Source organism: Cricetulus griseus, chromosome 5 (genome assembly GCF_003668045.3).
Source record: "Cricetulus griseus strain 17A/GY chromosome 5, alternate assembly CriGri-PICRH-1.0, whole genome shotgun sequence".
NCBI classification, from domain to species: domain Eukaryota; kingdom Metazoa; phylum Chordata; class Mammalia; order Rodentia; family Cricetidae; genus Cricetulus; species Cricetulus griseus.
The window spans coordinates 88,110,845-88,137,419 of record NC_048598.1 but is presented as its reverse complement, the minus strand read 5'-3'; the positions used below and the strand labels follow the sequence as shown (position 1 = coordinate 88,137,419).

At 44.8% G+C, this 26,575-nt stretch overlaps 1 protein-coding gene across 1 annotated transcript in view; it reads right to left on the bottom strand.

Annotated features, from left to right (window-relative positions):
* Prkce (protein kinase C epsilon) overlaps positions 1 to 26,575 on the bottom strand; it is a 515,489-nt gene that overhangs the window by 154,320 nt on the left and 334,594 nt on the right. Inside the window, exons 7-10 of the mRNA XM_027417971.1 lie at positions 20,237 to 20,379; positions 18,099 to 18,195; positions 15,336 to 15,535; positions 12,604 to 12,777 (exon numbers count right to left, since the gene is read on the bottom strand). Of these exons, the coding sequence (XP_027273772.1) occupies positions 12,604 to 12,777; positions 15,336 to 15,535; positions 18,099 to 18,195; positions 20,237 to 20,379 (614 nt within the window). The remainder of the gene's footprint in view (positions 1 to 12,603; positions 12,778 to 15,335; positions 15,536 to 18,098; positions 18,196 to 20,236; positions 20,380 to 26,575) is intronic.

Here is a 26,575-nt window from a genome sequence, read left to right as displayed (position 1 = left end):
ACTAATAAACTTCCCCCAAAGAATAAAACTGGATAAATATGGCTAGAGAAGTGTTTCAACAATATACTAGTATTTTATATGGTGGCAACAGTATGTTTTTAGTAGTAACACTGGTTAACCTAGAAAATCTTCATAAACCAGAGCATGATAAAAATAAGTTGGATTTAAGCTGTGGCACCCAAAACAACTTAAGTGGCCACAGATCATGGAGAACAAAGATGCTCAGACTCTTACTACACTGCACCTTCCACACTCCTTTTGGAGGCAGGGGAGAACAGCAAACTTGTGAGGCTCAAATGCCAGCCCCAAGCTAACAAGTCCAGGCTAACTTCCTATCAGGTAAGGAGCTTAGCTCCCTAGCAACCTGCACACAAAAGTCCCAAAGTGGATTACACATTGTTGATCAATCCCACACAGATGTAGTACTGACACAGCAAAGGAATTCATTTTACATCCGCCCAACTAAGGGAGCTAATGGCAAAAATTCTTTTTGCCTGGGATCAAGCCTCGTGTTCTCCTTAGAACATCATGGTAAAAACAAAATGTTCCAGTAAGGGGGTGGAGGCAGTGGGAGATGAAACTTCCAATTGGTTCTGCCCATGACATCCTCATTCCAGGAAGAGAGAGTCTGCTTATCCTCTTGCTTCCCAAGTTCAACATTGATTGTCTAAGATACCAGTCCTGAACAGTTATCCCAGAGTTTCCTGGGCTACAGGCATACGGAGTCTGGTCACCCCACTATAAATAAACCAGCTGCCATTTCGGTTACATATTGGCCTCTTGGGATTCTCGTTTCTGTTAATCCTTGGGACTCTAGCCTCTTCCAGGCGGCCAGACAAAATGAAGGTTCTGGAAGCCAACTAACAGGGTTGGAATTCAGGCTCTACCACTTTCTGCTACGTGGCCTCTCTTTAGGAAGATGTGCCTACATCACAGGGTGAATGTGAAGACTGAGTTAGCAAGATTTAAATTGCTTGAAATTGACCCTGGCATTTTGGAGTTGTTGATTATACTATCACTGAGCCAAAGCTGGCCCCGCAGTGGAAGAGGAACACTAGTCACTGGATGACCCCTCTCTACTTTCAGGTTAAGCTAATGACCTTCAGCGAACAGTTTGTCATGATGTTCTTGACTGGAACCAATGACCATCTATGACAAAATGCCCAAGGAAATCAACTCAAAGGAGGGCAGATTTCGGCTTGTGGTTTCATCCCACGGTCACCCTGCTCTCTTGCTTCTGAGCCTGTGGTATACAAAATCCCTGTAAGAGCAGATGGCAATGTGGAGTCTCACCTCACTGTGGGGCAGGACATACAGAGTGTGAATGAGGAGCTGGGATAAGATAAGTCCCCAAGGACTCACCCTCTCTGTGAAGTCCCACCTCCTGAGTGTCTGTCATCTCCCAACGGCCTATCAAATTGAGTTTGGAGCCCTCAGGATCCAGTCACCTTCCCAATGTCCTGCCAACTGAACTTGACTAATCCTTCAATACAGGAGCTTTGGGGGGAAACATTCCAGATCTAAATGATAATATTAACTAGTTCTGTATTGGTGAGAGAGTCCCCAAATGTGGCCTTCCTTGGGAATAAGAAACAGAGTGGCTCCAGCAGGAATTTCCTGGGATCTGGAAAATGAGCATTTGCCTTCAAAGGAGTTATGGGAAGCCTCTGATATGGTGATTTGGTCCAGTTCAAACCACTGGCTGAAAAAACCAAAGGACAAGCTCTCTAATTCCTAGGAACATGCAAGCAAATAAGTGGCTTTCACACCAACCAACTACAGTTGCAAGTTTATAAAGAAGTCTTGGAGTTAAGAGCAAAACTGATGGAACACAGCCATATGTCCTCTAACTGGGTAAGCTTCTGGGAAGAAGTGGACCAGTCATTTCTTGCTTGATGCCCTTCTCATCGTGTGCTTGTTATATGCTAGGTAGACTAAGAGCTTGGGACAAGGCTATTGTAAACAACAATGTGGACTCAGGCCGGGCACAAGTAGTTCATCTTTTCTCTTTATGAAACTGGCACGCCCAGGGTTAGGTCTAACAGTCATGTCTCAATTCTGCTTCATAAATGGTTGTCCGATGAATACAAACACAGCAAAGGGAAGTGTGGTGGTGAGATGCGCAGCAAAGTCCCAAGTCCACTTGGGCTCTGTCTACACCAAAGACTCTTAATAGAAACCAACAGATTATTGTTTCACCCACTGCATGTGAGAAACTGTGCTGTGCTTCACTTAGACAACTATAGTTCTTCATCACAGAGCTTCACACACAGGATTCTTAGTCATTGAGGATACGTTTGAGTTGGAACTGTGATTCACAAGAAAACCAGCAATCGTCTTGGAGGCAGACGGGTGTTGGCCAAGGAAGGATATTTTACTGAATTGAGCTTTGAAAAAAAAAACAGTAGACAGAAACCCTGTCCAGTGATGATCTTTTCAATGTCTTTATCCCCTTCACTTCTAAGCAATGGGTAAGACCAGAGCGGCCTCACTGTGGGTTCCTGGTGATTTCATATTTGCAAACCCTTAATGTCACATTTGGGTAGAATCTTACAAATCACATATTCTGAGCTCCCATGTCCTTTGCCATCTGTGATTATGAATGAGGAAATCAGAGCCCACAGAAGTGTCTCCACGCAAGCCTCGTAGGCAGAAGCCAGAGCAAGAATGGGCAGTCTTTTTTGTTGTTGTTGTTTGAGACAGGGTTTTTCTATGTAGCCTTGGTTGTCCTGGAACTCATCTCTTAATTTGAGATTGACCTCAAACTCAGAGATCTGCTTGCCTCTGCCTCCCCAGTGCTGGCATTTAAAGGCATGTGCCACCACAACCTAGCTTGGAATGGGTATTCCTGGTACATAGTGCTCTCCTTCTGATATACCATGGTCCCTATAAATCAATAGGGAACTGTGAACTCAAATGGCCTAGTGGGCTGTACTCACCACCTGGCAAGATCTTCAAAGCCAGAGTAGGAAGGGCCATCGGGGTTATCTGAAGTATCAAAGCCCACTGGAACAAAAAGTTCAGGTTATGTGAGGAAAGGTTATTGCTTCAACTAAGAAATTTCAATAGACAAGGCAGAAACTTCTCCCCCATGTGACTTTCTCTGTGGAAAACATCACACCACTATTAAATTCAACACCAATCTAAAAATAGACACTCTAAAAAAAGAGATAAACCCTGAAATCCAATCGATAGGGGTGGTGGGGAGAGTCTGGGAGAGCTGACGTCAGGCACCAGGAAACTGGCTTTGTTTGGCCTCTAGTTTTAGATTTCTACATGAAACTTCTCATTCGGATTAGGAAATGAGCAATTGACATCTTAGAAGTGTGTCTGTCACTTACCATAGCTGGCAGCAGCCTACGTTCTAATCTCCCATCAGTCCAGAGCTCTGGACCAGTCAGTAGGGTACCATGCCTTCTTCACAGGCAGGCTGGCCATCAACATACAGAGGGCAATGGAAGGGCCTATGCCAATTCATCCTTCAAGGCCTCTCATGGCCTCTGGGCTGTTCAAACAGCCTCCTTCCGTGTTCCTGTTTTTCATTCTTCTCTTCATGCTACATGGAGCTGCATGGACTGTGTGTTCCAGAGTCACCATTTCCTAGGACATCTTTAAGGAGGTCTATTCCAGTGTGAGCCTGGACCTTTGCCTGGCATTGTTAATAGGTGTAGAAATTAACCAGAATCTCTCCCATGATGCTGTCTTTCTTACAGCTTCCCCGTATGACTCTGTTGCTCCTGCACATTGTGGCATGCCGGGTCTATTCCTGTAAAATTGCTTGCTCCCTAAAACCGTGTTTCTCCCCAACCAAGCAGAGTCTATTCCTCTCCTAGCCTTCCCCACAGTAGCCCTCTTCTCCCCCAGGAGGCACTGCCATCTCTGCAAAGTGGATACTGTGACCTGGATCCCAGCTCTGCTTTGCTTGGAATGTTAATATGTGAAATGGAACAAAGTGGGCTGCTCTGGCACGTGGAGAAAGTGGGCTCTGAAGGCCACCGTGCCACAACATGCGTGGGGTCTATTTGGGTGCCCTCCCCTGACACACACACACACTCCTCAACTGAAGCACTGCCACCAAACCTAGTTTGAAAATTAGTAGCATCAGAAGAAGCAAATAGCTTAGAAGAAGAAGTAAGTACATCCCATCCCAGTAGAAAACACACCAGACACACCCACTTAGAACACACATACACACACACGTTAAAGGTGTTTAACTCTTAGTCTGTATTATGTCAGTGTCAATGGGCTATTTATAAGCTACAGTCAAGTTTACATCAGAGAATGTGAGAAGTAGGAGCAGGTGGTTTTGTTTCTGAGAGGCCTGGGCCAGCCCTCTCAGGGCAAAGATGATCAGTGCATTATAAATGTCACTGTGGGAGAGATCCAGAATCTTCCCTCCAGATTCTGATCGACCTCGCTAGAAGCCAAGCCTCCATAGCCACCTGCAGCTTCCAATGCAAAATTTCTACACTGGGGCCCTTACATAGTCGAGAAGCCTAGAAAACATTCAATTGAAGATTCCCGAGAACAGAGGGAGCAGGAACTCTATATGACCGATGACAATTTTAGGAATGTATGTACCAAGTATGTGTTATTTTAAAACAATCAGGAAACACACATAGTCATTTCAGTAATAGTCATTTGAATTATTCCTTTTTGTCCCTTTTAAAATTTTTCATAATTTCTACAAAGAACAATTATTCTTGGGCTTGGCAGGATGGAGCATACTTTTAACTCCAGCACTCAGGAGGTTGAGACATGTGGATCTCTATGATTTTGAATCTAGCCTGGTCTATGTAGTGAGTTCTAGGCCAGGCAAGGCTACATAGTAAGATCCTATTTCAAAAACCAAAACCAAAACAAAGTCCTGTGTTTGGGAACTAGAATAAAGCAAGCAGTTTCCACATTGTGACACAATGAACATGCTGCCATAAGGTGAGACCATGACCTCCCTTGGCCACCATTACACCCTGTGACAGGGAATGTGGTGCCTCACGACAAGGCACATAGTAAGTGCTCAACACACCTTAACTGAATAGAAGACTGTAAGGCCCCACCCTAGTCCATTCTGGAAGAGGCAGAGATAGGCAAAGTCCAGGGGCTTGCTGGCCAGCTACTCTAGCCAAAACAAGAAACTCCAGGTTCAGTGACCAAGACCTTGTTTCAAAAATGGAACATACTCCAAGTATGTTCGCATGTTCACATGCTGGTGAGGACTCCCACACACAAGTACATATCATGCCTTTCCCAGAGTTAAGGTATTTGTTGCTGTTTGGCTGGTTGGTTTGGGGGAGGGGGTTGTTTGTTTGATCTTTCTTTCTTTGAGTAAATCTTGTTAGATAGCAGAGGTTGGCCTCAAACTTCCTATCCTCCTGCCTCAGCCTCCAAGTGTTAGGTTTATAGGTCTGCACCAAAGATGATAAATTTTATGTTCATTTTATCACAATAGAAGGTGGAAATAAAAAGGGAGAATGATCAAACATGTGAAGAAGATGGAAGATGATTTGAGTAAGTAGAAGCCTTTGAAGGCAGCTCTTCAATTCAGATGTTAGGTTTCTGTTCAGGCAAATTAGTTACTTGATATAACAGCCTCTAGATTTGAGAGGCAGCACTCCACCATGTCTTCCCTGGGATGGAGACACAGGAGCAAAGTGCACTTCATAATCTTGCATCTCATCTGAGTGAGTTCTTGCTTCAAGACTTGAACAACAGCTTTCTTCATCAGGCTTTGTGGTGGTTTAAAAGCAAATGGCCCCCAAAGGGAGTAGCACTATTAGGAGATGCAGCCTTGTTAGAGTAGGTGTGGCCTTGTTAGAGTATGTATGATCTTGTAGGAGAAAGGCTTTGTGCCATTGTGGAAGTAGGCTTTGAGGTCTCATATGTGCTCAAGCTACACCCAGTGAGATAGACCACTTCCTGTTGCCTACAAATCAAGATGTGGGACTGTCAGTTCTATCTCCAGCATCATGTCTGCCTACAGGCCACCATGATGATAATGGACTAAACCTCTGAAAATGTAAGCTACACCAATTAAACATTTTCCCTTTGTAAGAGTTGCGGTGGTCATGGTGTCTCTTCACAGCAATAGAAAGCCTTACTAACACAGACCTGCTTGACATGGAATTGTGTTGTCCCCTCTTCTTGCTGAAGTCCTCCCACTCCACCCTTCCACAGACTCATTCCTCAGTCCTCCCTGGGGTGGCAGAGATGATCACTCAATGACTTTGAACACTGAACCTCGTATGAGAGTCTCCTTAAGCCCTCAGTCACTTGCAGGCCACAGGCCCCCTGTATTGTGAACTGGCCTAGCAGAAGAAATGGCATTGCTGTCCAGTGCCATCAAAGGAGACGTGTTTCCTGGAGTCTTGGTCACTTAGATAAGAATTGTGTCACATGGCAGGGAAGAAGCATCCACACAGACTCACTCATCTCAATCTGTTAAAGATTACCAACCCTATCACTTCTACTGGTGAGTGAATTGATTCCCCAAGAGCTACTAATCCAAAAACAACTCACAGTATTGAACAGTCTTGCATTTTTTGTTTTGTTTTGTTTTGTTTTTCCAGAGACAGCCACCAAAGGGGTCAAGACCCCTCCAACTCCTCCCAGACTGGGCCACCTCTCATATCATGTGGCCTGGAAGGACCACGGCCCACACTTCAGTTTGCTTTCTCCACTCTCTTCTGATTGTCCGCTTGATATATTAGATTTGCCATCTCTTTTTAAAACTCTAGCGATCGATCCTCTTGTATCTTTCTAACCTCTACCCCCCTCCCCCAGGGTTTGCTATTCTGTTAAAAGTCAAAACAAATACTTGAGTTCCTTGAAAATACAAATTCTCTCCTCCGTTGTCCATACTTGCTCTGGGTAGCTCTCCACATGCCAACAGAGATGATTAAATCACACTTGAAAAAACATCTCCAGTTGCTTTTTAAGGATTTTCCATGCTGCATGTTCCCCAGGGCTGGAAGGAGGCTGGCCAGCGGAGATCCTGTAGGAGCTCAGCCCTGTTTCCTTCACAGCAAAGTCCTCCAGGATTTGGCTTCCCAGGCCTGGCAGGAAATGCCACAGGGTGGGGGACGGGTACAGCATGCAGAGCTGTAAGTTTTAAAGAGGCAACACCGTGGGTGAAATTGTCCCAGTTGGGTTTTGTGGGATCCGATTGAAAAGGGTGGTTTTGTAACTGGGGAGCATGAAAATCCAAACACAGGGAATTAAAAGGGCCTGGGAATTTCAATTTTCTGTTAACCACAAAAATCAAAACAAATCTACCTCTTAGGGGCTCTCTGAGCCCTAGTGGCCAATGGGACAGGCAAGTTCTGAAAAAGTAGCCTCTCCACCAAGCTCTAATCTGGAAGTAGGGCATGTCTCTTAGAGCCGCTGACGGTACCTCAGGCCCCTAGAGATGCCTCACAGCACTGCTGTCTCTGTCCCTTCAGCCTCCGACTTTCCAATAATTTAGTTTTCTTATTTTCTCAGCATACACCTGCGTCCCCCCCCCCCGCAACTTCACCTATTTCCTTGTGCCATTTTCTATAATGAAGTAAAACACAGGAATTATGAGGCCCACTGTGGGGGAAATGTCAAAATGAAATCTAGAAAGAACTTTGAGGCCGTCTCTCGGCACCTGCCTGCCTTCTTCTAGAAGTTAGCCCTACTTCAAGATCCAGTTTTGTAGTTTCCCCAGCCTAGTTCAGGTTCTCTAGAAACCCAAAAGGCATGCAACATAGCAGGAGCTCAAGTCTAACACAAGGTCTGAATTGGATGGAAATGTAATTTGTGGCCTTGCTGACTGGCCCATCTGCCCATCCTCATGACTACTGGAATGCTGGAGGCATTTCACTCGTTCCTTATCTTCCAGAGCCTATGGGAGACGACTACAGTACACTCGCCAAGAAAAGAATGGCTTAGTATAGAAAAGTCACAAGCCACCATTTGAATTTAGCTTGGCCATTCAGTGGGCTACTTGACTGAACCAGACTTGACTGAACCATCGATGTTAATGCCAATGGGTCCACACAGCCATCACCCTTGGCTGCTAAGACACAGTCCCTTACTTTATACTCTTCCAAGCCCACCAGCCAACCTGTGCACAGCACACAGCTTAAAGCTCTGCATAGTCTACCAGCAAGTTCTCAAAGCAGTCTCCAGGAGAGCTATGTCTTCCTATATACTGAACCCCGACACCATGACCAAGGCAGCCTAAGAACAGTTTATTGAGCTTATGGTTCCAGAGGGTTAGAGTCCATGATGGCAGAGCAAAGACACGGTGGCAGGGGCAACAAGGTGAGGGGTCAGGTCTTGAACTGCAAGTTGGGAGCAGAGAGAGGACACTAGGAATGGTGAGAAACTTCTAAACCCCAAAGCCCAATCCCAGTGACATAGTTCTCCCAACAAAGTCACACTTTCCACATTTCCTAAGGTTTCTCACACAGTGCCATATGACGGGGATGTCTTCTGTACATATGTTTCTCTTATTGGTTGATGGATAAAGCACTGTGGCCAATGAAGCAGGACGATAGCTGGGACTAGGAGACAAGGAGGATTCTGGGAAGTGTAGACAGAGAGGAGTCATCACGTGAGCCCGAGGAAGACAGGACACAAGTGAGGCATCTCTCCAGTAAGATAAAAACCATGTGGAAATACTTAGATTAACAGAGATGGGTTAATAATTAAGACAGAGCTAGCCAATAAGAAGCCCAAGCCAACGGCCAACAGCTTTATAACAAATATAGTGTCTGTGTGCTTCTTCGGGGCTCCAGGAGGCTGGGACCAGGCTGGTGGGAAAGAATGCTCATAACAGGCACAAACCTGAGACCAAGCATCCAAATGCTTGGACTTAAATGGATCATTCTTATTAAATCCCCACATGGAGGCTCATCTAGGGGCAGAAGAACTGGACTTTTTCTGGAAAACCAATATGCAAAAAAGACTGAAAGCTGACTATGGATCATGGCTTCCCTTGGGCTCCCAGTTCTGCCCAAATCTCATCGTTCAAAAGCACTAGAACCACTGGACCCTGACGAACAGTAGCTGTCTACCCAGAATAGGATTACTTAGTGCTAATTACTGCAGGAGCTGGCATTAAGCCCCATTCCTAGACCCAGTCACCCATGAGAATGTGTTCTCCTGATGACCCCACACCCAGCATCTACTTCAATTAGAAGGATAACAGCCATTCTTTAAAACCATGACTATTGGCCAGTAAAGGATAAGTCAGGATTAAAAAAAAAATATTTATGTATGTATGCCAGAAGAAGGCATCAGATCCCATTATAGATGGCTGTGAGCCACCTTATCATTGCTGGGAATTGAAACTCTGGTCCTCTGGAAGAGCAGCCAGTGCTCTTAACCACTAAGTCATCTCTCCAGCCTAACAAGTTAGTTTTTAAAAGTTAAATTTGGGGTCGTAGTGATCTGGATGAAAATGGCCCCCATAGACTCATTGGAGGTGGCATTGTTGGAGGAAGTGTATCAGTAGGGGTGGGCTTTGAGGTTTCAGAAGTTCAAGCCAGGCCTAGTGGTTCACTAACTCTTCCTGCTGCCTGCGGATCCAGATGCAGAATTCTCAGCTACCCATCCAGCACCATGCCTGCCTGTGTGCCGACACGCTTACTGCCACAACAATAGCAGACTAAACCTCGGAACTATAAGCCATCCCCAATTACATGTTTTCCTTTATAAGGGTTGCCATGTTCATGGTGTCTCCTCACAGCAATAAAACCTTACTAAGACATGATCTATGATTCTTCATAAAGTTCCTTTTATTAGTAAATCAATGTTATGAAATAAGACTATCATTTAAAGATTAAGATTATTGTGATATTTAAAAGAGGTGTCAACTTGTTCCTGTGACTACCTGACATTGGTCTTCCCCTCAGTGCATCTCTGAACTGTAGAGGAAATTCCTTCTCTCCCCTCCAGCCATCCAGACCCTCAAAAACCATGAAGTTCATTTCTTCTGCCATAAATAAAATTCATGGCATTCTTCAATGCCGCTTTGTGTTCCAAAGAGAAACCTTGGCTTTGACATTCTTCAGTGCACATTTGCTGTAGAAAACAGTGGCACTGAAGATGGCATCACCCTTTCTCATTTACCGATCAAGCAGGCCTTCAATTGTGATTCTCCAAGAGCCACCATATACAGGAGCCCCCACAGAGCCTTAAGGGTTAGACCTGACTCTTTTAGACTCTTGGACCTTTTGGCCCTGAGTTCATAGAAAGAGCAGTAATATGGCTCCCTCCCTACACAGCCACTTCAGTCAGAGATGGGACTATAGAGATCAGTGTGGCCCTTAACTGGCTCAGACACGGCCAACAGTCACACCAGATCAAGGCCTTATTGGAGGAGCAATCCCAGAGGCTAGATGAGGTACCAGGTTTGATTGCCAACATGTACTGCCTGTGGACTATAAAACCTCTTATTCATTTCTCAGAGGCAGAGCTCTTGCCTAACATGCATGAGACTCTAAGTTCAAATCCTAGTACTGCCCCCAAATACATACCCACCCCACCCTCCCACAAAAAGACTATTAGTTCTCTGAAACAATTTTCTCAGTGGTACAAAGAAAAAAGTAGACTAAATGGGTTTTATTGTCATTATTATTTTAAGACAAAACTCAAGAAACTTCCAAGCATCTGATTGTGACAGTAAGCACATACTGAACATCAGCCCTTGTGACAAGTACCGTGGACAATGAAGACATATGGGACCTGATACATTTCTCTTTCATCTTGAATTAACTTCTAAAAATGTTGGACATAGTGGCTCATGCCCGGAATGCCACGGTTAAGAGGTGGAAACAGGACGACCACAAGTTTCAGGCTCAAGTGAGGTCTGAGCTTCCAAATGAGGTCCCATCTCAAAAACAGAAAAACAACAGCTAAGTTCTAGTGGAGAAAAAAAAAAAGCAGATTGAACCCATCTCTGGGCTTCTGCTGTCACACTGGACTCTGCATTTGTACACACACATGAACTCACACCAGCCTGTCTGGAATTACACAACACACAACTGAAAGAAAAGCAAGAGTTAGCCAGCCATCCCTAGGCTTGCTTGGGAAAGCAATGGAGTCTTACAAGTGGGGCTCTCTGAGGACAGTTTCACAGAGAAAGCAACTCTGGTGTCCTTGAAGGAGAAGTCACAGAATGGTGGGACAGTTTCAGGTGTTTTTCATTTCTGAAGAGATCAGCAGGTAGGAAAACTCCCCTTACTTAGATCAGCGTTGCTCAACATGGACTAGGTGGGGGCCGGGGGGGGAGGTGAGGGTAGGGACCAAATAAGTTGAGCAATAGTGGATAAAACTGAGGTAATCTCTCTTTTCACACTGCAGGACTCTTGGGGAACTCTGATAAACAAATGTGTACTGAGACTGTCGAACAGAAGCAAGGGCCTCGGAGTCTCTATTCTTAAAGTTCCTCCAACAAGCAGGGTTCGCAGGACCAGCCTTGGGGGAACTGTAACAAAGAGACCATAAAGTTTCTGAGGGCAGGCATGTGGTCTTATTCACCAGAACCTAACATATGGGAAACACTCAGTATAGACGGAATAAAAGCTTTCAGAATGACAAGATGATGAATTTGCTTAATTCTAAGCAGGGAGAATGACACTGAGAACAAAATGGTGGCAAGTATGCCAGACAGCCAAACATCTCACATAAGTGCAAATGCATGAGCATACATGCACTTACACACACACACACACACACACACACACACACACACACACACACTCGATAGTGTGAGCTCATGCATGCCCAAATACACATGTACACACATGCACACACATGAGCACATATACATGACACACAGCTACTGCACCCCTGTTGTTCATTCTGAATGCTACCCTTCACTATCTAGGCTCCAAGCAGGAAGAGGTAGGGGGTCTAGATTCAAGCTGTCTGTGCCCTTTAAGGACAAACACTACAAATCCATAATGCATCGTAGAAGACCTTCTCCCAAACATGCCCCAAAAATGGAAAATAAAATAAGAATTTTATGAAGAAAACGGGCCCTTTCTCCCTAAGAATAATAGCAAATCAGATGAGTGGGGCTCCACGATGTCCTTACAGATCTCCGTCCCTTTACTGCCACCTACTGGAGGACAGGCACCCATGCAGTAAATTTTAAAATGCTTGAATTTTCACTGTGGAATTCCAAGCATGTGTAGATTTGGCATCTCTTATGACATCACACAAGTTAAAAGGACTAGGGTGGCATTTTCTCCTTTTCTTTTGAGCTGAAATCAACCCCAGAGTGATTTGACTGTTGATAAAAAGTTAGGAACTGGAGCCGAGTACACACCATACCTGTTGTTTTTTTCCGAGGAATCAACACTGGGGTTAGCTATTTGGTTTTGTGAAGCTACAGTTTGCAAAGTACACTATTGCTCTCCTCATCCCTGCACAAGGGCACTCTAAATGGAAAAGTCCCATACCCTTCAAAGAAGGCCATGTCCAAATGCGTCCCTATCTCCACAAGAATAAAATCCACTCTGCCACATAAAGAAGCATGCTGATGGTCAAAGATTGGTACCCAACAAAATCAAGATGCTATGTGTTATGTTCCACAATACTACCCAAGACTAGCCCCTTTTGTAAGCATACCTTGGTCTGGAAGCAGCAATAGAGTTGGGTTAGATAAGGGTGTTTCCGTGCCAGAGCCAAAATCCTCTTCTCCGTCATTGTGCAGTCCACGTCATCATCCTGGAGGATGACATCCTTCTTTAAGACCTTCACAGCATAGACTTCATCTTTGCCCTTGAGTTCCGCCAACATGACCTGCAATTGATTTGAATCACCCGGTCAGCCTGTGCATGGAATCAAATGATGTCAAATATCTAAATGTCGATTGCCTGTTCCCTTTCATTATGAGTGAAGATGTTTAGGAAATTAATGTTCTAAATGTTTAGGGAATCCACCCTACCTAATTAAGATACTAAAGTTTTTTTTCTTCCTTTTAAACTCAGGTGCAGTGCTCAGGTAAGAGACGTTCAATGTACAGGGATTAGGTAATTAATCATATCTTCATCTGCATTAGTGATACTGTAATTATCAGAGAACAAATGTGTCTCTTTCTCTCCTTTACCCCTCTCCTCTCATTCTGCCCCCCTACTTTCTTCCTTTCTTTTGACAGTCCACACTATGTAGCTCAGGTTGGTCTTGAACTCATGACACTTCTGCTTCAGCTGTCCAAGGGAGGATATTATAAGTGTGCCCCACCATACTACACACAAATGTAGGGCTTTCAGAAGAAGCGGCATTTTTTGTTTTTCATACAAGGTCACCATGGTTACCATGACTGTTTGATACTCAAAGCACAAACACTATAATTTATTCTGCTATTTCCCTCCTATTGGGAATTTAAGTTACACCAAATTAAATTCTATATAAGTTGCACCGAGAGCTTTTGGACACAATTTAAATTTTTCCTTGGCCTTCTATCCTTGAAATAGAAATTCTCAGACATAAAAGGTTAAACATTTAGCACATTTCCTGATTTTTAAGGGGGCTATACTCCCAAACACAGTAAGCCACTTCAGTGTGTAGCATAGATTTAGTATGAGGCCAGGTCACTTTCACTTGCAACTTTTTTTGTTTGTTTGCTTTCTCTGACTTAATAAGTGGGAGATATTATCTTGATTCTATTTTCAACTTGCAGCCAAACTTTCTGGAATATTTATTTTCTAACTGAGTCACTTTGGTGGAGAATTCCTCTTCTCCTCTGCTAGCTGCTGGCTTGTGTTATTTCTCCTAAGTTGGTACACATATGATACATGAAGACAGACCTCTTGCTTTCTGGACAGCCCTCCACGCTTCCTTCATGACGGTCTGTCACTTTTTCTACCTGAACATTTCTGTACTTAAACCCACCCTGTGTTTGCTATTATGGTGTCTTTCCACAGTTCTGCAGTTGAAAACGCAATTTCTTCCCCTGACAGCGGATAGGTAGGTCTATTTTCTTGACATTTGCCTATCAGTGGGTATTTGTATTTATCTCCCACAGTCACAGGTCTTTCTCCTTTTGGATAACTCTTAGGTATACTATTGCAATGTTGCTGTCAAAGGGGAAAGAGCATAACCCAAGGAAATTGCCACCCACACAATGCAGCCCATAAGATGACTTAAACCTCATTTGGGACGGCTTCGAGTTTGCCTACGAATCTAGCTAAGCCCTCAGAACTTTTATGCTGCCTACATCACCCGCAAGTCTGGAAGCTCTGAGCACGCTCCTTTCCCTAGACTCTTACTCAAACTCAAACCCATCCCTGTTCCCAGACTAAGCCAGAGTCATGCCTAAGCCAGAGGCCTGGGGTCTGCTTCTGATTTAGCTAGTTTTAAAGGAATGTGATTGCTTCAGCAGTTGCCATCTGAGTAAATTCCAGCTCCCTCCCAGCCAGGTGATCTCAGGACAGATAGGGGCAGGTGAGTGCCTGCATAGCAGGCCTTATGCCTATGCCTGGGGGCTTCGCAGAGACTTTCCTAAGAACTGCTCTGGAATGGTGGAAGAGGCCTTCAGTTCAGCCAGTGGAAGTGACTCATGAGCACTGCTTCCCAGAGCCCAGGTCACATGAGAGCACACAACTCCTAGAGAGTTTGGTCTCTGCTTCACAAGGTCCCAAAAAGGCCTCCAAACTCCCATTAAGCCCCAGGTACAGTTTAAAGGACAAGGGGGCAGTCAGAAATGCTCCCCAGTTTCCTGGGCTCTTTGTCTCTTTGTCTTTCTAAAGTCAAATCTTTGGATCTCGCCAAGCCCATCACTGAGCACACTGGAGGGCACAGACCCCATAGCTTGTCTGAGGCAGTGGAGAGAAGGGAAAATGTCCTCAGGGACAGGGGCCCCGGATCCATTACAGAATTCTCCAGTTTTTTTGTCACATGGAGAGGAAGAGCAGAATGGTTAGTGAGCTCCAGGAAAATCAGCCAAAGGACACCCAGCTTCCAAAGTCCTACATGGTAAGGTTTGCTCTGACACTGAAGTTCACTGAGGACAGGGGCTGAGGGTTCATGCTCAAGGATTTCCTACTGAGAGAGCAGAATTCCAGATGGCTCTCTGCACAAGAGGGGACTGACAGTGGGAAGAGGCGTACATGCCAAACACAGGAAGCCTCTCCGTGTGCCCCCTCCACTCCTCTCCCCATTTGACACATGCCAACAACTGCATGCTATAGAGAAGAAAATGGCCAGATTCCCACAACCAACCAAACAGCAGAACTGGGGTCCCCATCAGCCAGGCATTAGCCCATTTACACTCACACTCAAAAAGGAGGGACAAGGTGACAAGAATAGGCCAGACTGCCTGAGAGATGCCAGCACCACAACATACAGGTGCCACTGACCTTGCCAAAGCTGCCTTTGCCCAACACCTTGATGAAATTGAACTCATCCAGGCCCAAGCGCTTGGCCTGGCCTTGCCGTACTTCACCGTTCTCGCCTGGGCTTGCCAGCTGGCCATCGGTAGATGAGGATGCCCTGTGCTCCTCTCCTCGGTTGTCAAATGACAAGGCCTTCCGGATGTTGTTTTCAAGTTCTTTCAGTTCTAGGGACAAGGGGGAAAAGATGCTAAGTTAGAACACACCTCATGAGCCCCTTACGTCAAGACTCAATATTCAGAACCCATGAGCGCTCAGCCCTCCTCCAGTTGTTCATAGCAGCAGATCAGGGACACCTTCCTGTAGGCTCCTTTATCTGCCTAACACATTTCCTTTGGTACCTCATGTATAACAAGGCATCAGTCTTCAGAGAGGAGGAAGGAGGACATAGTTCCTGAACTGGCAGGGTTCACTGCCACTCAAGGCCTCTGAAGGCCTCCTAGCAACCTTGACCATGACTAGAGGTATGGTGAGAATTCATGTGTTCCCTGGAACCCTGCAGACTCAGAGGCGACAGGCACCCTTCCATTCAAGTTCCCTTTGAAGATGAGAACAAACATACAGAAGCCAGGCTCACAATCATCACTGGTGACAGAAGCATTCACTCACAGGGACTAGGAAGCCTTTGTCTTCTAAAGGTCTTTACTCAGCCTTGACGCTGGCTTTACTCGGAATACTTGTCCCACACAGAGCTACCTCATAGGATGAACCACAGATTTATTAACAAAAGAAGAGCTTCCCACAATGACATGTCACCAACTTATCTTTGATGGGGTGGGAATTCTACAGTCCAGTTTCACAACTATGAGACGGTCTTGCAGCTTTCTGGAGTATGTGACCTAAATTACCTGGGGATGAGAGTGCCAGGGAGGCCCTTTGACCTCTTCTGTTTGAAGAGGGTCTATTATAGTTGGACACACATCCAACAAAATGAGTATTCATCTGTGTAGGATGGGTAACTTGACATGATCCTACTGTAAAAGATTCTCATGAGTAACAGGGGTCACAGACAGGAGCAGAGAGTGTTTGTCCCTTGGAATGAGGACAGATGAGTGAGCAGCACCTCTGGATAGCAAGGCCTTTGCCTCCTGTCCAGGACTTTAGTCACAAGGACCCATGTAGGGGATCTGGAGTGAACTCATATTGGGGTGGAAAGACACCATCCTAGTCTACAGATATTCCCGTGATGAGAGATTCAGCAGCTGCCTAGCTACTTATGTCACTCACCCCAAAGTATGACTTTTTGTCTCATCAGGCCTCAGTTGCTAAGACCATCTTGGAAGGTAGAACGCAGCTGACCTAAGACCCTAAAGCTTGAGAAGTATGTCCTACAATGGAGGAGAGACAGCGCCTGAGCCATCTCCGGTTTGTGGCAGTTATGTACCACATATGTAGATGAACAGAGTTTCCCATATATTAGTTTCCATATCAAGTAAGGAAACATGGTACCTGCCTGGCCTGGTATGTCTATCTGAATAAAGGCCCCAGGAGAAACAGGCAGACAGCATGAGGCAAGACACAGGCCTAGAAACCATGGGTGAGTGTGAAGCATGGGTGGTTCACTCGACTATGGTCTGCCATATCTTTGAAATTCTAGGATATTTCAACATGAAAAGGGGAAACCTGCTAACATCCCACTGGCCCAGGATGGAATCTGTAAGCTGGTTACTCAGGAATAGGTGAAATCTCTTTTAGAATGAAGTAAAGACACAGGAAGTAAGCCAAAGCCACAGGAAGATGAGCTGAGGGCGATTATTTGTTTCAAGACTGGCAAATGGCCATCAAAACTGTTCCACCCACTCCCAAGTAAGAAGGGCTATGCCACAGTGATGACCTCCCATGAGGATTTCATAGTGTAGGAGAGGCACTGGCCTGGCTTGGCCACTAGCTTAGCTCTTGGCCTCAGGACAAGCATTTTTAACCCTGTCTTTCCACTTTCCAGCCAGTTACCTAGGCTGAGCACCAGGATAGAGCTGATGCAAGTGAAACAGTAGAAACAAGATCATGAGAAGGGCTATAGAAAATGAGGACTGCCATGCTACAAGGCTAGTCCTGCCTCGCAGGTACTTGTAGCTCTTTCCAGGGATGGTTGGGATCCATTTGTCACCAGAGGGGGAGGCTTCAGACAGAAGGCCTTGCTTAGCCCCAGCATCTCAGGTTCCGTAAACTTATTCCTAAGCAAATTATGCATGAAGAACTTACTGTCTGGAGCGTATCTAGTCAGAAGGAAAGACACCCAATATGTAGCCAGAGGAAAGTCAACTCATCATCCCTGCTTCTCAAATTTCATCTTTCTATCCCCATCTTCTCATCCAAAGAATGGGAGAGGAGACACCCCCCTTAACTCAGCCTGATCTAAAGTCTTGGGGTACCCTGATTAGAGTTAAGGGGAGGGCTGTGAAGCAAGTGGATTCATCTCAGTCTAGAGAGAAGGCCAGAGTGATGGGCAAAGGAGTGAGACTTCCCTTCCTCTCTACACAGGAAACCAGAAGAGAAATGAGGGAGTAACAAACTATAGTGTCACACATGCCTGCCTCTAATCCTAGGCTGGAGGGAACAGAGGTGATGAGCAGTTCCCTTCCAGCTAGCACCCTCAAGAAAGCCTCCTAGCATGCAACAACTACTACCATGCCAACAAGGAAGCAGTGTGTAGCGACCACTGAGGCTGCTGGCTGCACTGATTAACAGGTGACATAGATAAAAGGTAAGGGGCAAATCAGAGAGTCTCACCCTGGTCACAAGGGGAGGTGGGCGCTGACTTGGATCGATCATCTGCAGTTGGAGAGTTTCCAGAAGCCGGCTGTGGCGACTCAGCACCAGCAACAAGCTAGAAAGGACAGAAGATGGGAGAGTCATCAGAAAGGAAGCCAGTGACACCAAACCCATCAACGCACCATACAGAGATCTGTAAAGAGGGGCACAGTAACATCCATCAAACAGAGAACAGGTGCGCAAGGTTTCGCGGGCCAATTCAATGGAAAACAAAACATGTACGATTTCCACTGCCTTAAGTAGTCTCTTCAAAGTCAGGTGACCCTTTAAAGAAAAGCCCTGCTCTATTCTTTCAATAACAACACCCTCCCCCCACCCCAACGCCTCTCCCCATCGATACCCTCACAACTATCTATACAATGTAAGCTCTCTCACTAACACAGTGGGATACTGACTGGCTCTACCACCTGTTTGGTGTTTATTTGCGATCTTATCCACCTTTATGTCAATAACTGCATTTGCAGGTGCATATTCTGCATGTAGGGTTGTCTACTCAGACCAACTTTCCAGTACTCTTACTGCCCCTAGTTACTGGTGCAAAGTAATACACATTACAGATGCTAAATGCAAATATTCTCAGGTGTAGTATAACCTGTTGGCACATTTTAATGGAAGATCCCCCGTGACATTTGTTTCCTGAAAAAGCACTGGCATGCCCAACTTAAGCGCCAGTGTGGACTTGGAGATCACATGGGTCTCTGACCCCTCTACTCTTGGTCTTCCCAAGAATCTTTTCTAGCAAAGGGTCTGAGACACCTGCAAAGACCATTTAGCTCCTGACTGAGAATACATCTCCCTTCTCCGTCATACAACTTAAACTACCACTTGGCTTTCTCCAGCTTTGCATCAGGTCTGTCACTGCAGTGATTATAGCTGGATGACAGTCCCTGGGCCTGTTCTCTACCTGTCCCTACATTTTTCCATGCTGGCTCCTTTTCATCATGAGTTCACAAATGCAAGTCTGCAAATGCAAGGCAGCAGACAGCACCTGTCATTGGAACCAAAAGTCTATATAAATGCAGGAAAGAACAAGGGCATAGCATTTCCCTTTAAACCTCTCCTGACAGTGAAAGACGGTTACACTTCCAACAGGAGAAAGCCAATCTCCTGAGGCGTCTCTCTGGTGTTCATCAATGGGGCACTGGTACTTGCTCAGCCTGTCTCTTCAGGAGTCCTAGTATTATTGGCTAGGGTCACTTTGCTTTGCAACTCCAGTGCCTTGGGGCACCAAACAAGAGTTTTTGTTGTTGTTTGTCATCCCCCTTCCCTCCACAGGATTCATAGAACCTAAAGAAGTCACCCCATGTATAAGGTCTCACAGTTAACAGGGAGAGGACAGATTCTGAAGGGACTGCAAAACAGCTTTGCTCATTGGAAAGACAGGACAGACAGTTAGAAAGATAACAGTTATCCGGTCCTTCTTACCAATGGGAACAGGCTCTTCTGGGGATACTAGGGAAAAGTCATGGGCAGGTTTAACAAGAAGAGTGAGAAGTGTAGGCTCCTTGGAAGGTACTTCAGGCCAAGTGTGGAGAGAACATTGAGGGCTGAAAGCTGTGAGGCACCTACAGGCAGACTTGCTCTTCTAGAAAATGACTTGGAGAAGTTTGATACCTGGCAGGTGGGGCCACACCTTACCCACCCATCTCAGCATCACTTGTCCGGATAACATGGCTCTGCTTCTCTCATAACCTATTTTCCAAAGGCCTCTTGAGTTTTCTAGACTGGGTGTCATGGCTGAAGCAGAGCCCACTGGAAATGCCTTTAGCTCTGTTTACATCTGCAGGCCCTGACTGGTCAAAACAATACATTAGAAAATCCAGTGATTCCTAGTGGCACTTGGAAGGCCATGTGGATATGCAGGGCGTTGGTCTCTTAAGAAGGCCATGTGTCCTTAAGTATTTCCTAGTCAACTTAGTGTGAGACCTGGCACAAACCATTGCTTGCTGTCTGAAGGAACTGGCCCTAGCCCTATGGTGTATGTGTGTGTGTGTGGGGGGGGGGGTTAAATGACCTAAACCTAGGAATCTTACACCCCCATTCTGGAGTACTCCCAGAACAGGCCCAGAAAAAGCTCCACAAACAGTGGTCCCTACCTTTTTCCTCCTCTGGCCACTGTTGGTGATTTTGTCTGGAGTGACACCGAGGTCGGCCAGCACTTTGGCGATTCCTCTGGCATCCACCCCACAGTTGGGAGCCACGTTGGTCTCACATCGACGGTGAACATTCATTTTGCAGACTGTAAGGAAACAGTGAGGACAGACATCCAATACTCGTGCCTAAAACGTGACCCTTACCAAATGACAGAAATCATACATGTTCATCTGACATAGGTTGGAAAATGAAGAAAAATAAAAATGGACAAACAAAAATCATCACCCATCCCAATAGAGAGAACTAAGTCATCTGTCAGCCACCTTGCAGAGAATGTCTGGGAGATGTTTAGTTGTATCCCCCCCACACACAAAACACACACATACACACACACACACACACACACACACACACACACACACACACACACACACACACACACACACACTCACTCACTCTTTGTCTATATACATAAAATAAGAACAGGCAGAGGTCACATTTACATTTCCTTTAGTGGAGTAGGACACCACCTCTGTTAGAACCAACTTGTTTTCACTGGCCTTAGCTTGATTCTAGGCCCAAACAGATGCCACAAATGTGGTCTCCACACCACTCTGTTGTGGGTCACATGATCCAGGGAGCTCCCTGGTAATCATAGGTGAGGCTCAGCCAACTTCCAACAGGGCCAGAGGAAAACAAACAACCCTGAAACAGGCCAGAGCATTTCTGCTCTTCTTACCCAGACCTGCCATGAGAAGAAACATTGTGTTTGAGTTTTATTGCTGGGTTTTATCAGATTCTAACTAACCCCGGGGAAACTTGAAGTCCATATCACTCCAGCCATCCTATTTTACCTGAGGCCAGAGGAATTGGGAGCACTGTGGGGTCTACACTGCATAGGTACAAGCTATCTATAAGACACTATGTCTTGGAGCAGTTACTGCCACTCCTTTGGCCTAGGATATAATATCTGGTTATCAAGAAGACAAATGATAGAACATAATAAAACATGTAAAATAGTTTGAAGAGATGGAGCAACAGATCTAGACTCTGACATGACAAGGATGTTGGAATTATCAAACTGGAAACTATGGCTTAAATAAGTTTTAAGAGCTGCTAAGGATATAGCTCGATGGTAGTATGAATGGTTACCTATCTACCCACGTATGGAGCACTGGGTTCCATCTTGGTTGGAGGGAGTGTGTGGGGGGGAACAGTTTAATGAGACATGTCTGCTAAAGGTTTCCACTATCTTCCAAACCAAACTGGGGCCCAAGCCTCTGACACATGGACCTTGGGAAGATGTTTAAAATCCAAACTATCACACAGGGTATGACAGCACTTATTCTACTCAATGATGTCCCCAAACTGCAAAGGCACTTGACAGCCCATTGTTAGAAGGGTTATGTTCTATTACTAGTTATTGTTATTAACCTTTATTGTGCCTAGTTTATAAACTCCATTATAGGTATACTATAGGAAGAAACAGAGCATACGTAGAGTCTGGTACTATTTGCAGTTCCCAGTATCCATGGGGGCTCTTGGTCATATCTCCTGCCATTTCCATGAGGGTTCTGGAATGAATCTGCTTCCTGTACCACACTACATCAACTTCAGATAAAGACATTTTTACAACAAGGAAAGCCAATGTAGTAAAGGAGGGGCAGTGCACAGTAATTAAACAAGTCATCTCACCAGCTAGATAGAATCCCTAATATGAGTGCATCAAGCAAGAGAATACCAAGATCTAGCCAGTAAAGGAAATAAAAAATTGACAATCCTGCTATCAGAGCTGGAGACTTCAATACTCGGCTACCAGAGGAACAGACTTGAAGACAGAGAATCACCAAGGACATAGTTGAATGCTGAAAAGATACCAGATCACCTGGATGTAGCTGATTCTATTGATTATGTCACCCAACAGAAAGACACACACTGGTCAAGCACACGTGAAATGTTCAGTTTACACACCACATGCTGGGCCACAGAATGCCTTCAAACAAACTGTTTTGGAAGATGTGATTCTACATCCTGACCTGCAACAGACCAGCAGATGAGGTACACGTGATTGCAACTGGATGCAGTACCTCAAACAGGGGCGGGTGACAGCTATTCAAGAGGAGGAATGGCTGCAGAGACGGCCATCACTGTACTCCAGCTCTGGGGCTGCAAGCATGCTGTATGCTAGGCCAGTGAAGTCAGGAATGGTCCAGTGCTGTCAAATGGACAGCAGGCTTTAGAGCCAAGGCTAGACCATGCCTATGATGGGTCTGAGGCTAGAGTTGAAGTAGTGGCAGGAGCTCCAGGCTATTGGAGCCATGGAAGTTGGTCGCCCAGCTACCTACCCCGTCCTGTCAAGAACTCAAAACAGCTGTACTACAAAAATCAGGGCTTCTTCTTGGGAATTCTCCACAATAGTTGGATGGATGAGGTCCAACAGAAGGGCAATCATCACAACAAGCTACAACTTTAAGAATGGGAAAGTAGGGGGGTTGGAGAGATGGCTCAGAGGTTAAGAGTACTGGCCGTTCCTCCAGAGGACCTGAATTCAATTCCCAGCAATGACATGGTAGCTCATAACCATCTATAATGTGATCTGGTACCTTTTTCTGGCCTGCATGCATGCATGCAAGCAGAACACTGTAATAATAATAATAATAATAATAATAATAATAATAATAATAATAATAAAGAATGGGAAAACAGGACAAAGAGATGGTTCAGCCATTAAAGGCTAGGCTCACAACCAAAATGTCAGTCAGAGAGGAACTGTGTCATCGGAGGGGTACACATGAACTGTTACCCTGCTATGGAGGAAAATGAGAGAGAGAGGTCCCTGACTTCTACATAGAAGTTGAAATTCTAAGGAAGTAAAACCATCAAGGAAACACAGCACCACGAAGCAGACACCAGGTTGGACTGGGGGCAATCCTGTACATAGCATCAGCTCTAAATCACTGGAGTTCACATTGTAGAATGGTCAAGCTACACTTTTAAATTTTATTCAAACAATGTCTGATTTTAGATCACAGTAGAGTGGAACTAGGCATCAGTCACAGAAACACAACTGGAGAATCATGAGTGGCACACTGCCAACTAATTAGGAAGACCCCCAAGAGAAAACTGACTAAAGTGGAAAGTACAGCTTCTCAAAATAAATGAGATGCAGCCAAAGCAGCAGTTACAGGGAAATTAATAGCAGCAACTGTGTATATATTAGGAAAGAAAGAGACCCTAAAACCAGTCATATAGGCTTTTAAAAAACTAGAAAAAAGTATATGTAAAATTCAGAATAAGGAGAAGATAAAACAAAATCAATTGAATTGAAAATGCAAAGTCAACTGGGAGAAAAATAGTTTGCATCTTTTAGCAAATCATTGAGCCTCTTGGCAGGGAGAAGGAAGAGAGAATGAGGAAAGACAATTGTTGTCCTTGGGCTTCCTGCAGCACAGGCAAGTACTCTGTCACTGAGCTATACCTCCAGCCCCCTCAAATCCTTAATACATCTGAGATGAAAAATATCAGTCTGAAACACATGATCTACCAAAGTTCACACAAGAAGAAAAGGCCGCTAGGAATAGCCCCGCCATTAGTAGAGCTTAGTCGGTAATCATTTACCTTCTGAAACAGAAAGCACCGTGCCCAAACTGATTCACTGGTCAAGGCTACAAAACAAACGAAGGAAGAAAATCCAATCCTCTAAAGCCTCTTTTAGAAGATAAGAGGTGGAGGAGATATTTCTTAACTCATCATGAAGCCCTAATATCAAAACTAGAAAAGGCAGTGGAAAAACTACAGAGCAAGATCTGCACAAACACTCTCTGCAAAAAAAATTGACAATAACCCTGGACAAAACAATAGCAAAATTAATCTAACAATGAATTAAATTTAACAGTGGAGAATTAAATGCCATGATCTAGTGGAATTATACCAGGCATTCAATCAGGCTCAACATTTGGAAGGAGGCCTCCTCTTACTAATCCTTTCCAGCATTATTCTAGAGATCCTAACTGATAGAGGCGGACAGGCACAGGACACAGAGGGAATGCACTCTGAAACAGAAGGAACCAAACTGCTGTCTCCAGATGCAAATGGGTCTGTAGAAAACATGAAAGACTAGAAACTGATGGAGAGAAAAAAGAATTAGGGAGAGAAGGAAGAAGGTAAAAGGAAAGAGAAAGGAGAGTAGGGAGAGAGGAAAAGAGAGAGATGCAGAGACAACTCTCCTACAGCCAATAACTGGTTATAATAAGGTTCTGGACACAGTGTTAATATAAAAAAGTCAATCAATTAACTCCCTACATACCAGCAATGAATAAATGGATTTTAAAACTAAAACCATTGCTACTTAAATTAGCACTCCTAAATGAAATACACAGAAATCGAGCAAAATATGTAAGGTTCATATGAGGAAAACTATGAAATTATGATTTGAAAAACCTACAGGGTTAAATTTCTAGAGATTCACTCCATGTTTATGGATTGGAAGTATTGGTGGTGTGAATAACAATGACCCCTCTAGGCTCATGTTTGAAACGGGTCTCCCGTTTGTGGAAATGTTTGGGAAGGATTGGGCCTTGTTGAAGGTCTGCCATTGGGGGCAGGCTTTGAGGTTTGAAAAGACACTGCTTCCTGTTTGTAGATCAAACTGTGATCTATAAGCTGTTCCTGCCACCACACCTTCATGGACTCTAACCCTTTGCAACTGTGAGCCCAATTAAATGTGATTTTTTATTTTATCTGTGGCTTTGGCCATGTTGTCTTATCACAGAAATAGAAAATGTAATTGATATAAAAGCTCAGTGTTGTCATAACCCAAGCTTTTCTGAACTTGACTCATAAACTGGATGAAATCCCAACAAACTGATCCCAGAAAGGCAAAAGAACCCAGAGCAGTCAACCTAATGCTGGAGAAGAATAAAGTCAGAGGACAGATACTAATTCTAAGACTTGTTATAAAGCTATAGTAACCAGGACCATATGGAATTAACAAAAGAAGAAAGTGGTCATTAGAACAGAACCTAGAGCCCAGAAAGGGACCCACAAAAAAAAAACACAGAAACACAGTTATTCAATAGTTGACCAAGGAACAAAGGCAATATAAAGGAGTGAAGATAGTTCTTTCAACAAATGGTAAAGATGACAGGCATATGTAAAAACAAAACAAATAAACAAAACCCTCAATTCAGACAGAGCTTACACTCTTCGTAAGCGAGAGTTCAAAATGGACAATAGGCCAAAATATAAGGTGCAAAACTATGTTAGCTCCCAGAAGATAACAGGGAAGGGGCATCTGCATGACCTGGGGTATACTTATCTTTTTAGATATGTCAAAGACCTGGCCTACCAAACAAACTAGTGGTGAGCTTCATTAAAATCCAAGATCTCTGCTCTGCAAAAGACACCATCAAGGGAAGGAGAAGACAAGCCACAGACTGGAGAAATCTATTTGCAATGTATGTCCCTTATTAAGGCCTAGAACCCAAAACAGACAACACACAAAACTGGACAACTCAATTAAAAATGGGCAAAATATGTGGGTAGACACCTCAATAAAGACCCTCAGATGGCAAATATATGAGGGTATTGTACATGTTGTGTGTCATTAGGGAATCACTAATCCAATTAGAAGGTGTCTTAGTTAGGGTTTCTATTACTATGATGAAACACCATGACCAAAGCAACTTGGGGAGGAAGGGTTTATTTGGCTTAACTTCCACATCACAGTTCATCATGGAAGGAAAGGAAGGTAGGGACTCACATAGGGCAGAAACCTGGAGGCAGAAACTGATGCAGAGGCCACGGAGGGATCCTGCTTACTGGCTTGCTCATTATAGCTTGTTCAGCCTGCTTTCTTATAGAACCAGGACCACCACTCCAGGCTTGTCCTCACCCACAAGAGGCTGGGCCCTTCCACATCAATCACTTTCCTGACAGGCTTGCCTTTAGCCAGGTCTCATGGAGGCATTTTCTCAATAGAAGCACCCATTTCTCTGATGACCCTCCCTTTTGTGTGAAGTTGATGTAAAACTAGCATCACAGAGGGGATGGGGAGATGGCTCAGTGGGTAAGAGCACCTTCTCTATAAGCATGCAGACCTGAGTTCAAGTCCCTAGCAACCAAGTACAAATCTGGGCATGGCTGCATTTTCCAGTGAACTCAGCATTGGGGAGCAGAGAGAGGTGGGTCCTGGGAGCTTGTCTAGACAGAATGGTGAGCTTCCGGGTCAGAGAGGGACTCCATCTCAAGGCAATTCAATGGCAAGTAATAAAAGAAGATGCCTGAAGTCCTGTTTTCACTCCCACGTGTGTACACAGGTATGCATACCCACATACTCATGT